A 14,909-nucleotide genomic window follows, 5' to 3' on the forward strand; every position below is an offset into this window, starting at 1 on the left:
AATTTTTACCATTATGGAGAAAGCGAACAAGATATGGGAGGACTTAGGGAAAAGAAGGATATTGGTAATGTAAATGAGATTATGCTTGCTTGGGTTTATGCATGCATCTTGATGGCATTATTTTAAAAAGAAAAAAAAGTAAATTTAGAAGCTGACAGTTTTAATTATAGTTTCGTATTCCATAATCTATAGCTACCTGACAGTTTTCTTTTTCAATGAAAGGTAGAATAAAATGCAGCTTGATCTTCAATAGTATATTAGCTTTGCAATGGTGACAGATCTTTATTATTTAGGCACTGGCAGCCTTTTCAAAAGCTGTATAAGATACAAATACCACATGGTCCCTGCAGTAACAGAGCTAACCATTCCAAAGCTCTAACCCAGCATACATTTACACACATGAGTAACTTTACATGTGATTAGTCCCAATGACTTCAGTCATGTCATAACCGTTCCCCCAAAAAAGTCTTTAGTGTGACTAATCATGTGTAAAGTTACTCATATGCGTAAGTGTTTGCAGGATGGAGGTCTAAAAGACAAAGATTAGACTAAATCTTCCCTGTAGCCCAAAGATTGAGTATAGTTAGTATATTGATTATTTTTATTTTATAAATTGTGTTGGTAATAGATTTATATTGACATTGGTTAATGTTTGTAGTTAAGAACTACGTTTCTTTGCCAGTAAAATAAGGAGACATGACTAAATAGAAAAATAAGAAGCAAATATGTGCAATTTTATGATATGTTTAATACCGTATATGCAATGTAAGTTAACATAATAGCTGTTTTGGCATTCAGATGTTAGCTGTAAATTCATCTTAAATAATTGACACTAGTTGTGCTGGAGTTAAAGCAAAGCTGAAGTTCTTACAAACCTTGTGAGCATTACATAAGGCATGTAGGAACAATATTCAAGTGATACTGCATTGCAAAACCATAATATATCACATCACCATTTGTAGGGTGAAGTAAGGGTTGTTCCTGGAGCAATGAGATTAGTATGTTGTTTTGCTGAAGACTATTACTCATCCTCTCTCCTTTTGTCTTGCTACCTTTCATATTTTTTATAGATTTATACTTATGCATGTACCTGTACCTAACTGTGCGTTTCCTAATGGACAAAGAAGCACTCTGTGCTTTGTAGGGTAAATGTGGCTCTCTGAAAGTTGCATTCACTAACTTCCTTGAACTGCCATAAAATAATAAAGCATTTGTTTGGGGATGAGAGATGAAGAGAATATTTCAGTTCCCTGTGTTAGTTTATCTTGTTTGTTGGCACTGCTTATCCAAAGCTGACAACGGGAAATGCTCGTTTCTTTGCATTGGGAATGCAACATAGCCCCCTCCTGATTCTGCCGTGCTGCCAATTGCTCTTATGGCACATTTCCTTGTGGTTGGATTGATGGCGTATGTGCTCTTTCCCAAGACTACGCTCCATAATTCGGTAAACAGTGGCTGCTTTAAGAGCAGTCTCTTCTGGGTCCTTTCCAAGACACTGATGTTTGTAAACTTTGTGATATCTTCTCTATTTAGCAGGAGTTTTTTTTTATAAAAACTAAACACATTGTCATTTTCACTCACCTCTATGGCATAACATGCGTAAAATAATCAACATTCATCAAAACTGTACAGAAACCAAATTTCATGATTGGGAATGGTAAATGTATATAAGTAAATGCTATAAAATAAAATCATTAGTTTCTTCTGAACTGATTCAGAAGCACACTGAAATAAACCAAGAATTCAAAATGATCATGTAATTATTTTTTACTATGTCATGCAATTCATAAGCATAAACCACACTTTTTATTTATAAACAGCTGTACTTCCAATCCCAAGTATTCCAAAATCATGAGTCAGGATTCCAAAATCATGAAATTGGTTTGAAAATCATGAAATTGTTTTAAAATATTACATTTTGCGTTCTTTTCATTTGACTTTTGGTTTCTGAGCTACTCTTCTTTCAGCTACTCTTGCTTCATGGTTGCCGAGAAAAGCAACAACACATGAAGTCTGGAAAGTTACTTCTTTTAGGAAGTGAAAGCTCAGAGTCTCACATGATCTCTTGATTTAAGCAGCTGGGGCTTTCAGAAAAGCACTAAATATCATGAGAGTAAGCAACACTGAAACAGTCTCCCTAAATTAAGCAGTGATTTAAAATTACACGGAGCAGATGGTTTTGAACAGTGCCAAAACAACACTATTGCTCAACTGGATATCTCTTGACCACTTCCAGATAGCAAATAAATACCTATAACCACTGAGAGTTCTGGGTTGACTGAGATCACATCTGAAAGGGACACTGCTAAAATAATTTAAGGTCCCAGAGTTAGCTTTTATAAAAATAACATCAATGACAATGTTTTCAATAAATTAATGCTTTTGAATTTCTGTGGGGAAAAGCCCACTTAAAGAAATATTTCCCAGCAGTGTTTGCAGCCTGAACATCACGGCAGCCTGCTAACATTTGAGAACCAGAAAGTGAAACTAAAAATATGCAGTAACAAAATTGAATAGTTTATTTTCATGGTCCAAGGTGAATGAAATGCAAACAGTGAAGAGCATAAATGGTGGAAAGGAAACTAGATTTCACAAATTTCAGTTTTAATATCCAACGTGGATGGGGGAGCTGGTGAGACAAGTGAGAGAAACACTTCAAAAATATAATGGGCCAGATCATCACTTGGTGCAGTCCACTGGCTGTACAGGAGCTGTGCCAATTTAAACCAGCTGAGTATCATGGGCATTAATTTTATATGCCCAGTTTTGCTTTAAAAGTCCCACAACACGGGTCGCTACTTGCTTTTTCTCCCTCATTCTGTTCCAATCTGGTCTAAGCACCTGCTGGTTTAAGAACTGCTGAGGCTAAAAAGCAATGCTTTATACCATCTGAAAGCTCTGACTCATTCAAATGGTAGAAAGCAATCCATCACTAAGTTGAGCGTTTATCAAGCTACTGAATCCCACAATTGAACTGAAGTGGGGGAGAAGATGTTTATCAGAATGATGGGTCTTCCTAAGTCCTTGTAGAGAGCACCCAGGTTCTGCAAGGCTTTCGGGTGCCAGCAAAAGTATGAGTGGAGGTATATGCATTGGCACAAATAAGGTCAGTTACCTGCTAGGCAGTGCTCTGCAGTAAGCGTTAAGCCACCTGTGTATCCATTTCCTTCCTCACAAATGTGCCAAGTTTAAAAGAGCTAGAATGTAAGTGAAGAATAGGTATTCCTGAGGCGACATGGGGTGAAATATTGGCCCCATTGAAATCAATAGATTTCATTCATTGACTTCAGTGGGGTCAGGATTTCACCCTAGGATTTAGGTTTAGTCCTCATCATGCTAATGAGGCATGTGGCTACATATTTCTCTTATGACTTACTCCTATCCACATCGTCCCCTTTTCCAGTCATGAAAAACATAGCCACTAAAATCACCTTCTTTGCCTGTACTTCTGATCACACCAGCCCATGTCTGAACCCCTCTGCTTGCTCAAGCATCACATCAGATTGTGTCTCCTTATCACCATCATGTCTTACATAACTCTGCCTCCTCCCAACTTGTCAGGCCAAGTCTCTTATCATATCACTCTGCCTGCGCCTCCTCACCGGAGATGCCAGCCTTTTCCTGCAACTGCCTGTGCTTTCTTCCCTTTACTCATGGAGTCTCTTTTCCGGAGTGCTCTACAGAGCCACTACCCTCTCCACCCTTAAACCCCTCTTGAAGATCCAGTTCTGTGATGCTTACAAACTATCTGACTAAATAATCACTTATTTGTTTCATTCATCTCATGATTGACTCACTTCTTCGCTGATCCCTACAAAAAACTTGCTGATTAAGTCTACTTCCTCTTTCAGTGTAACTATAATTAAAAACAAATTCATTGCTCCATCCTGCTTTGCATTGGCCTTTGTTGAGTTTCCATGTAATCTAAGATAACTAGTTGTATAATGAAAAGGAGTACTTGTGGCACCTTAGAGACTAACAATCTTACTGATGTTGCCCTGGTTCTTCCTCCTTTACTTTTCCCCATTGTCTTGTTTGCCCCTTTTTTTTTGCATCTAGTCAGAAAAGAGGTCCTGATCCTGCGACGGGCTTCAGATGAGTAGACCTCCGCTCCACATGGAGCTCCATTCAGTTCAGTGAGGTGCCATGCAAATGTGGAGCTCCGTCCACATGGAGTACAGGAACCGGGCATTAGTTTGTGAACTACTTATGGCAAAACTTACGTCTTTATGCAGGAGCTCTTAGCACAATTTTGGGAGCCATTAAAATTATATAGTGTGACTCCTAACCATTGCCATCTCACTCTTACACATACTATTGTTGTTGAATTTTCAACTAGATTTGTTACTCAGTGAAAGGATTCCTGTAAAATAATGTGTTGAAGATTATCTCTTTATGCTCATTCTGTCTCCAGCAACTGCAGATTGTGTTATCAACACTTTCAGTAGGCAACTTCACAGTTTTCTTAGCTGAACTGAATTTATTTTAAGGGGAAAGTAAAAATGCAGAGATGGTATTAAATAGGGGAGGTAGAGTTGGATTATTGATTAACCAAACAAATAGTTTTCAAATGTCCTATGCATTGTCAGGAGATAAAGTGTAAATGAACCAATTTTTCCCTCATTCGCAACATAATGAGCAGTATTTGTTTGGGGTTTGCTGTTGGTTATATAGACTTACTACTGTGTTGAAAATTAAGTCCCTATTCCTTCAAATGGTTACATACATGCTTCACTCTGTGTATCTGAGTACTCCTGCTGAAGACTGTGGGTTGCTCAAATGTGTAAAATTGAGTGCACGCTTAAATGTTTGTGGGATTGGAGCCTTAATTCCATGTAAATTCATTTATACTGGTGATTTGTTTGTTAGTAATGGTTCCTGAGGCAACTTTTATAGTCTGAGAGTGGCTATTTTGAAATTTTAATTTGGTGTCAGTAGATTTGTGAAGATGTCATATACCATGCAAATGCTTGCTAGGCATAATTAATATTTGCTAGACAGTGTGGCAGCATCCCTATAATTACTAAAGGCTCCAGTCTGTTCACTAAGGGCTAGAGTTCAAATCCTTATATTCCCTGAGAGCGCCTTGAGTTTGGGCAGGAGTTGGAAAGCAAAATTAATGAAGCTAATTCTCTGGTTATTTTCCATGCCAGATGGGGACAGGGTAATATCTAGGGATGAACAATATCATTAGGAGTTGGCAATTTGTTAGGAAGATTGCAAGAGAGTATCTTTGAATATTGGAGGTTGTTTCCAAATAGCTCTCCCAGAGATCGCTTTCAGGTGATAAAGCAGGAGGAAACAGAATCATAAACCCAAACTTTCTCACGTTGTCTTTGGACTGTTAAATCATGAGGCCCTAGCAACGCCAGGGTAGATCATGTTTTTTAATTTTTTTAAATTTTCTCTTAGTTCAACTTATGATACCAAAACAAGACAGAAGGTGGCAGTAAAAAAGCTTTCAAGACCTTTTCAGTCACTTATTCACGCAAGAAGGACCTATCGAGAGCTTAGGTTGCTTAAGCACATGAAACATGAAAATGTAAGTGAAGAGTTTGTACTTTGCATTCTGTTTCTATAAATGAAAGTTTATAAACCAAAGTTTAACTTACTTTACCTATGCTTATATTGGTAAAGTATACGTGATCCCTGCCTTTCCAAGAAATAGTTGCTGTTCCAGGGATTGATCCTAATTCCATTGAAGTCAATGGGTATTAATAGACACTAACAAATTGTCTTTTGTTGAAAGTGTGTTGTTACACTAGTAGAGAAGGGCAGAGTAAAGCATCGAACCTAAATAAAACTCGGATCTGCATTTGTCAGTTTGGGATTCTACTGAGAAATTAAGGCCAGATTCTGTTCGCATATATGCTCATAGAGCTCTCACTGAAGTTAATGGGAATATAACATACTTATCAGAAGACTGGGTTTGGTCTTTGACCTGGGTGCAGGCTGCTAGGATTTATGGCCCTGATTCAGCAAGGTGCTTAGCATGTGTCTAACTTTAAACGTAGTCACATCAATTTCAATGGGGCTGCCAATTTACTAAAAGTTAGGCAGACGCTTAAGTACCTTGCTGAATTGGGGTCTGAATGCTGTTAATTTCCCAGACTTAAACTAAAATGAAAATGAATCCAGTCTCTGAGAGGAAATTACTCAATACTCATAGTTGAGAAGTGGTGTTACAGTAGATTGAAAAGTATGCTGGAGGGAGGTTACAATTATTTCAGTAAATGTGGTTACAAGAAAACATGTAAAGCATTACTTAGCTTTAAGTACAACAGAAGCAAATCAAAAATCATACACTACTTGTTCTATACAATTTTGTTCATACAAATGGGAGATTAGGTCTCTTCCTTCTTGACTTTAGATTGTCTGAAGTCTTGTTCCATTTTTTCATAAAGTAATATAATTTTGGTTTGCCCTGAAAGAGAATTTTTCTTCTCGAGGCAAAAACAAAACAAAACAAAACAAAAAACCAGTCATCTCCATTCAGGTTCATCCAACTACTATGCTGGTTTTGTTAAATATTCAGGGTGAAATCATGTTGTTCATATGCATAATTCTAGGGATTCTAAGGACAGCTAGCGTAAATGATGTGTTATCTCATGAATTTCTGAAATAAAAAGGAGATCCCCTTTTCTGTTTCAGGTTATAGGATTACTAGATGTTTTTACACCAGCAACTTCAATAGAAAATTTTAATGAAGTGTAAGTAAAATTTAACATTAGTGTGACTAATTGGTAAGATATGAAGATAGATGCTGCAGTGTTGCTGGAAAACAGATACACAGTTTTCTGTTCTAGCTACAGCCAAAATGAGCTTTGAGAGACTAATGTGCCTTTGGTCCCCTTTTCAAAAAAACGGGAAGGGGATTCTGCCCAAAGGCCTTAAGGCATGGTACTTAATAGATTGCAGGGACTCTATTACTGTACCTGGCATGAGATTTGATCTTCTGTATGTCCCACTAAATTTGTGGTCTGATCACCTTAACCTCATTTTGGATGTGGAGTGTTTATTCTAGGCAGTATGTGTGACGTCAGTCATGTAAGGAATGCAGGAAAATATTCTGCAGTGGGTGATGTCATCTCTTGGCTTGATTCTCGTCTCATCTAGTATTAGTTTTACACTAGTGTAGCTTCATTAACATTAGTGGAGTTACTCCAGTGTAAATCAGGAGCAAGTGAGAGAAAAATCAGGCCCTCAGTCTTTTAGGAGAAACACTGGGTGAAATTCTGACTTTATTGACGTCAATGGCAAAACTCCCATTGATGTCAACGGGGCCAGGATTACACTCTCAGAATCTAGAATCTAAGACAGAGCCGGTAAATTAATTGGTTTAAAGTTGATAGAATGCTTTGAACACTTGAAGTGCCAATAAATAAAAAACTGATTTTCAAATGTTTGTTTTTAAAACGTAGTCATTTATAAGTATCAGCCTGGATGTTTGGGGTCTGATCACATAACCCTTGCTCTCTCCATTCATGGGATTACTCATGTGATAAGGGCATGAGGTACCTGAGATACAGCTCCCATGAGACACCATAGTTATTCAAGTGGACACATTTCAATGTTGAACAGAGTCAAAACAAAATACTTCAATCTTGGTTGACAAACCAAAATGAAACGTTTGATTCAGGAATGTCAAAATGTTTTTGTTTCAGTCAAAAATACAGAATCAAACGTTCTGGTATTTCCAAATAGAAATTTTTCAGAATTTTCCATTCTGTGAATTTGGACTTTTCATCCCAATTTAGGATGAAAACTAATTTCAAAATATCAGAATTTCCCAAGGGACTCAAATTTTGTCCATTTCTACTCATTGAAGGGAATCTGTGTTGTAGCAGGAGCCTTACAAGCAAAACCAGGCCTGACGTTTTTATGGAAGATTTGCCTTTGATTTCAGTGGGAACAGATGGGAACCCAGATAGATTCAGTGTGGTCTTTCCTGACCAACAGTTTTCTTGTTCTATGATCATTGTTTGGCTTGCTACATTTGCAGTGAGAATACACTGACCACATACCTATGGCTATGAACTGCCATTGTTATATGATATTTTTTTCTTAACTCTGAGTTTGTACGAACTTGTCTGGCAAAAAGACATTAAATGTCTTATGGACTGTAAGGATCTTTTCTTAGCTTGGCAGGTTATTAAACTCCTAATTTTGGGAAGGAAGGGATTTTTATCTCACGATTGATGGATGGAGAAGGAATATGCACGGGAGTGAGTAATTAGTATGAAATTAAACAAATTAGATTTACCTGCTGCTTGTCATAAATAAGTTATTTTATTTTTACAGGTATCTTGTGACAAATTTAATGGGTGCTGACTTGAATAACATTGTAAAGTGCCAGAAGCTAACAGATGACCATATACAGTTTCTCATCTACCAGTTACTTAGAGGTCTTAAGGTACACACTGCATGATGGCATTTATTTTATACTCAGCAACCAAAATGTTGTAATAATGAATATTTCATTGCAAGGGCAATATTTAAATTCATTTTCAGAGCTGAATGGACTTACAAATACTCATGACATCTCTGGTGATTTATTTTTATAAACCGTAGTAAATTGAGAACTCCCCAGATTCCTTTCAGAACTAAAGACAAGACCCCAATCCTTCAAATACTTACCCACAAGTTTGACTTTACACACGTGAGTAGCCCCATTAATTTCAGTGGGACTACTTGTGTGTAAAGTTAAGCACCTCTGTAAGCATTTGCAGGACTGGGGCCTATGATTTGTAAAATGGTAGAGTGGGATTACAAGATTATAGACTTGCAATAAATTCATAGCTAATCAGTTCAATTTGTACATAAAATATATATCTATTTTTCTAATTGTCAGTGCTGTAAACTCCCCCCTTGGATAAGAAAATCACATCAGGTTATTTCTCTCTTGGATATTGGCCTCAGTAATCAAGATCCTGCAGGCCTAATTATGCCCTCTTTACTATTATTGATGTGCCAAGAAGGAAAAAACCCATCTTGACTTTCACATCCCAAGGCAAATTCACAGGGCTGAAAATTATAACAAACAAATGCATCTTTGTACTTGTAACTGATCAAAGCTTGATAAGGAAACACTGAGAGACAATAAACGTGAAACCCCAAGGTGCTGTTTATACAGTCATTTTTCAAAGTACAGTTGCTCTTCAAACTTTAGGTAAGTTGTACCTGAAAGATGGAAGTGTTCTTTTTTAAAACAGTCCTTGATCAGATTTCATCTTATCAGCATCCTAAGAGTGTTTTCCTCTTGTTTGTTGTGAAAAGCAAGGACTCCCTTTAAAATGAGCACATGAATATCTGCTTGCAGTGAACCCACCACCCCTCTTCAATAAAAATGCAGTTACACAGCCATGTATTTTGTGTGTGAAGATTCTAGCTGGTAGCTAGGGTATGCATCCATTGACTTGCATAGGAAGGCGGCATGTGGATCCAGATGATCAAAATGGAGGTCCAAACTGAAATGAAATGAATGTCTTTTTATCAAATACTATATAGCCAATCTTCTTTTGATAGAAGGGTGTGTATTACAGCTTTAAGGATATCAGTGTAGTTTTAATGGTTAGTGGTGACACTTGTGCTACCTGCCCATTAGTATTTGTGATTGCTGCTCAGATAGGAATGTTTCCTGATCTAAATCTTAACTCTATATAAAACCACCAAACATAGAGGACAAAAAAATATGAATAGAACAAGTGGCTGTTACCTTTTTTCCACTTTTTTTCTAATCTTGCTTTCTTATCTTTTTTTTTTTTCTTTATTCCACAGTATATTCACTCAGCTGGAATCATCCACCGGGTGAGTTCAGTTAGCTAGAGAATACAAATCAATGCAGTGTGCACTGCCCAATGTCAGGCTTGATATTGTTACAATACTAATTTAACCTTATTAGGTGTGCATGACTAACGCTGTGTTTGTTCTGATACAGGACTTGAAACCCAGTAACCTAGCTGTAAATGAAGACTGTGAATTAAGGGTAGGATTCATGCTATTGTGATGAAGGTTCTTGTAATATCTCTGGAACTAGAACTTTTCTGAACCAACATTAACTGCCATTTTTCTGTTAGTACACATCCATGTATTTAGTTACTGTTGCTTTACTGGCAGATAAAAAATAAATTGCATTAACAATATTTGTGAGGATACAGATATTAACCGCTATTTCAGGTAGCATGTACAAATTGTTTACTGTGAATAAAAATCCTCTTCACATTTAAAAATTGAGAATAGGAAGCACTTAGGTTAAAAAATGGGCTTAGGGCCCAAAATTTTAGCTGATACTCAAAGTGACAAGACTCCAGGATCTGGCCCCAGATGTCGAGGTGAAGCAGTACATACCGCAACTACCCTACATCTACAGGACATACACTTATAGAAAGTTAACAATGATTAAACTGGCTGAAATATATAAATGGGTACTTTGGTAATGCAAACACCAGTATTACCAACCACAGGTGTTCAAAAGTCATGAGTCAGGCCCCAAAAATCATGAATTTTTTTTTTAAAATAAAGTGTGGAATTTTTTTTTTTTTTTTGGCCTTCTGGACTATTGTTGTTGGTTGTTTAAAATTTGTATCATTGTAGCACCTAGAAGCCCTAATGTTGGATCAGGACCCCATTGTGCTAAGTGCTGTATAAACAGAACAGGAAGACGGCTCCAACCCCAAAAAGCTTAGAGTTTTCTGAGCCTTTAGGGTACACTCTCTTCACTTTTTCAAGCCTTTCTCCACAGTCATCAGAGTCAGAACACATTTCATTTTCATTTTTTTTAATGAAAGCAGAGATATGATGATGATGGCTTTAGTCTGAAATTTGAAAGAAAACACCAAATTTCATGAGACCTGCAACAAAATCACAGTAGCTGACAACACACCCAGTACAGTGCAATTAACCTGAGGACTAAAGCACATACAGCTTTTGTTCACCTCAGTGGAAGCTGAGGAAGCTCAACAAATATCATGACTGGCCTTTAATATTTTCATACCTGTATATGGAGTCTCATTTTTGAGGTATTATGGGAAGTCTTTGCCTGATCATTCTCTTTATAAAAGTCCATGTTATTCTTTATACTCTACGGTGACAAAGAAGACTTTAAATCTTCTTTTCTAGAATTTACACACCACCCAATCTCCTCTCTCCTCACCTAGTTTTTGGCTGGGTTACATTCATTTTTTTCATTACTTATTCGCTTGTATGATGCCAGACTGTTATGGGAAAATCTAAATTGGTGGTGCTTTAAGGCATAGCCAAAAAGGAAATAAAAAGTGTACCAACATATTTGAGCAAGAAATGATCAATTATGGAAAAATGTAAAAACACATCGCTGTGAAATGCCCTTTCCTTGTACTAGGCAGATGAAATTTAATGTTGATGATAAATGCAAAGCATAGTCCCAACTATACATATAAAATGATGGGGTCTAAATTAGCTGTTACTACTCAAGAATGAGATCTTGGAGTCACTGTAGATAGTTCTCTGAAAACATCCACTCAATTTGCAGCGGCAGTCAAAAAAGCAAACAAAATGCTGAGAATAATTAAGAAAGGGATGGATATATAGGACAGAAAATATCATGTTGCCTCTATATAAATCCATAGTACACCCACGTCTTGCATACTGTGTGCAGATGTGGTTGAACCATCTCAGAAAAGATACATTGAAATTGGGAAAAGTTCAGAAAAGGGCAACAAAAATGATTAGGGGTATGGAATGGCTTCCATATGAGGAGAGATCATAGAATCATAGAATATCAGGGTTGGAAGGGACCTCAGGAGGTCATCTAGTCCAACCCCCTGCTCAAAAGCAGGACCCATACCCAATTAAATCATCCCAGCCAGGGCTTTGTCAAGCCTGACCTTAAAAACTTCTAAGGAAGGAGATTCCACCACCTCCCTAGGCAACGCATTCCAGTGTTTCACCACCCTCTTAGTGAAAAAGTTTTTCCTAATATCCAACCTAAACCTCCCCCACTGCAACTTGAGACCATTACTCCTTGTCCTGTCCTCTTCCACCACTGAGAATAGTCTAGAACCATCCTCCCTGGAACTACTCTCAGGTAGTTGAAAGCAGCTATCAAATCCCCCCTCATTCTTCTCTTCTGCAGACTAAACAATCCCAGTTCCCTCAGCCTCTCCTCATAAGTCATGTGTTCCAGACCCCTAATCATTTTTGTTGCCCTTCGCTGGACTCTCTCCAATTTATCCACATCCTTCTTGTAGTGTGGGGCCCAAAACTGGACACAGTACTCCAGATGAGGCCTCACCAATGTCGAATAGAGGGGGACAATCACGTTCCTCGATCTGCTCGCTATGCCCCTACTTATACATCCCAAAATGCCATTGGCCTTCTTGGCAACAAGGGCACACTGCTGGCTCATATCCAGCTTCTCGTCCACTGTCACCCCTAGGTCCTTTTCCGCAGAACTGCTGCCTAGCCATTCGGTCCCTAGTCTGTAGCTGTGCATTGGGTTCTTCCGTCCTAAGTGCAGGACCCTGCACTTATCCTTATTGAACCTCATCAGATTTCTTTTGGCCCAATCCTCCAATTTGTCTAGGTCCCTCTGTATCCTATCCCTCCCCTCCAGCGTATCTACCACTCCTCCCAGTTTAGTATCATCCGCAAATTTGCTGAGAGTGCAATCCACACCATCCTCCAGATCATTTATGAAGATATTGAACAAAACCGGCCCCAGCACCGACCCCTGGGGCACTCCACTTGACACCGGCTGCCAACTAGACATGGAGCCATTGATCACTACCCGTTGAGCCTGACAATCTAGCCAACTTTCTACCCATCTTATAGTGCATTCATCCAGCCCATACTTCCTTAACTTGCTGACAAGAATACTGTGGGAGACCGTGTCAAAAGCTTTGCTAAAGTCAAGAAACAATACATCCACTGCTTTCCCTTCATCCACAGAACCAGTAATCTCATCATAGCAGGCGATTAGATTAGTCAGGCATGACCTTCCCTTGGTGAATCCATGCTGACTGTTCCTGATCACTTTCCTCTCATGTAAGTGCTTCAGGATTGATTCTTTGAGGACCTGCTCCATGATTTTTCCGGGGACTGAAGTGAGGCTTACTGGCCTGTAGTTCCCAGGATCATCCTCCTTCCCTTTTTTAAAGATTGGCACTACATTAGCCTTTTTCCAGTCATCCGGGACTTCCCCCGTTCGCCACGAGTTTTCAAAGATAATGGCCAATGGCTCTGCAATCACAGCCGCCAGTTCCTTTAGCACTCTCGGATGCAACTCATCCGGCCCCATGGACTTGTGCACGTCCAGTTTTTCTAAATAGTCCCTAACCACCTCTTTCTCCACAGAGGGCTGGCCATCTATTCCCCATGTTGTGATGCCCAGCACAGCAGTCTGGGAGCTGACCTTGTTCATGAAGACAGAGGCAAAAAAAGCATTGAGTACATTAGCTTTTTCCACATCCTCCGTCACTAGGTTGCCTCCCTCATTCATTAAGGGGCCCACACTTTTCTTGGCTTTCTTCTTGTTGCCAACATACCTGAAGAAACCCTTCTTGTTACTCTTAACATCTCTGGCTAGCTGCAGCTCCAGGTGCGATTTGGCCCTCCTAATTTCATTCCTACATGCCCGAGCAATATTTTTATACTCTTCCCTGGTCATATGTCCAACCTTCCACTTCTTGTAAGCTTCTTTTTTATGCTTAAGATCTGCTAGGATTTCACCGTTAAGCCAAGCTGGTCGCCTGCCATACTTACTATTCTTTCGACACATCGGGATGGTTTGTCCCTGTAACCTCAACAGGGATTCCTTGAAATACAGCCAGCTCTCCTGGACTCCTTTCTCCTTCATGTTAGTCCCCCAGGGGATCCTACCCATCCGTTCCCTGAGGGAGTCGAAGTCTGCTTTCCTGAAGTCCAGGGTCCCTATCCTGCTGCTTACCTTTCTTCCCTGGGGCTTTTCAGTTTGGAAAAGAGACGGCTAAGGGGAGATATGATTGAGGTCTATAAAATCATGACTGGTGTAGAGAAAGTAGATAAGGAAGTGTTGTTTACTACTTCTCATAACACAAGAACTAGGGGTCACCAAATGAAATGAATAGGCAGCAGGTTTAAAACAAATAAAAGTAAGTATTTCTTCACACAACGCACAGTCAATCTATGGAACTCCTTGCCAGAGGATGTTGTGAAGGCCAAGACCATAACACGGTTCAAAAAAGAACTAGATAAATTCGTGGAGGATAGGTCCATCAATAGCTATTAGCCAGGATGGGCAGGAATGGTGTCCCTAGCCTCTGTTTGCCAGAAGCTGGGAATGAGCGACCAGGGATGGATCACTTGATGATTACCTTTTCTGTTCATTCCCTCTGTGGCACATGGCACTGTCAACTGTCAGAAGACAGGATACTGGGCTAGATGGACCTTTGATCTGACCCAGTAGGGCCATTCTTATGTTCTTAGTGTTGCAGAGTCTAGTCGTTATTCATATGGCTCTTGCTTCAGATGTTGTAATTCATTATTTGCTTACTTAGAGAAAATTAATAAATAGAAAAGTTATTTTTAAAGTATATTACAAGTAAGGGTGGGATTTTAATATATATTAATCACATGTATTAAAATCAGGTTAGTTAAGTAGCTGTTTTAAAGAGGAATATTTGTACGTAACATAACATTAAAACTGGATTATCACTAGGGAGTTTGAGTGAAATCCTAAGTGTTTTCCTGCTCCCATTGGAATTGCTGGGAGTTTTGCCAGTGGCTTCACAAGAGCAGGATTGGATCCCATCACACAAGATGCTGAGTGTGTCCTGTGATAGTGGTGGTGGGGGCCAGATTTTTAAAAGTATTTAGGTGCTTTTATTTCCCATCTCACTTGAAAGATGCTGATACCTCTGTTGATTGGGTCAATGGACTAGAATATTTTCCAT

At 38.8% G+C, this 14,909-nt stretch overlaps 1 protein-coding gene across 3 annotated transcripts in view; it reads left to right on the forward strand.

Moving 5' to 3' along the window:
- The window catches only part of MAPK11 (mitogen-activated protein kinase 11), a 50,476-nt gene that overhangs the window by 13,545 nt on the left and 22,022 nt on the right, over positions 1-14,909 (forward strand). Inside the window, exons 2-6 of one of the 3 annotated variants that reach the window (XM_073328271.2) lie at positions 5,413-5,542; positions 6,652-6,710; positions 8,302-8,413; positions 9,778-9,807; positions 9,938-9,985. In XM_073328271.2, coding sequence (XP_073184372.1) covers positions 5,413-5,542; positions 6,652-6,710; positions 8,302-8,413; positions 9,778-9,807; positions 9,938-9,985 — 379 coding nt within the window. The remainder of the gene's footprint in view (positions 1-5,412; positions 5,543-6,651; positions 6,711-8,301; positions 8,414-9,777; positions 9,808-9,937; positions 9,986-14,909) is intronic. The other 2 variants (XM_073328272.1, XM_073328273.2) reach the window with 2 other exon arrangements.

Source organism: Lepidochelys kempii, chromosome 1 (genome assembly GCF_965140285.1).
Source record: "Lepidochelys kempii isolate rLepKem1 chromosome 1, rLepKem1.hap1, whole genome shotgun sequence".
Classification (NCBI taxonomy): Eukaryota; Metazoa; Chordata; order Testudines; family Cheloniidae; genus Lepidochelys; species Lepidochelys kempii.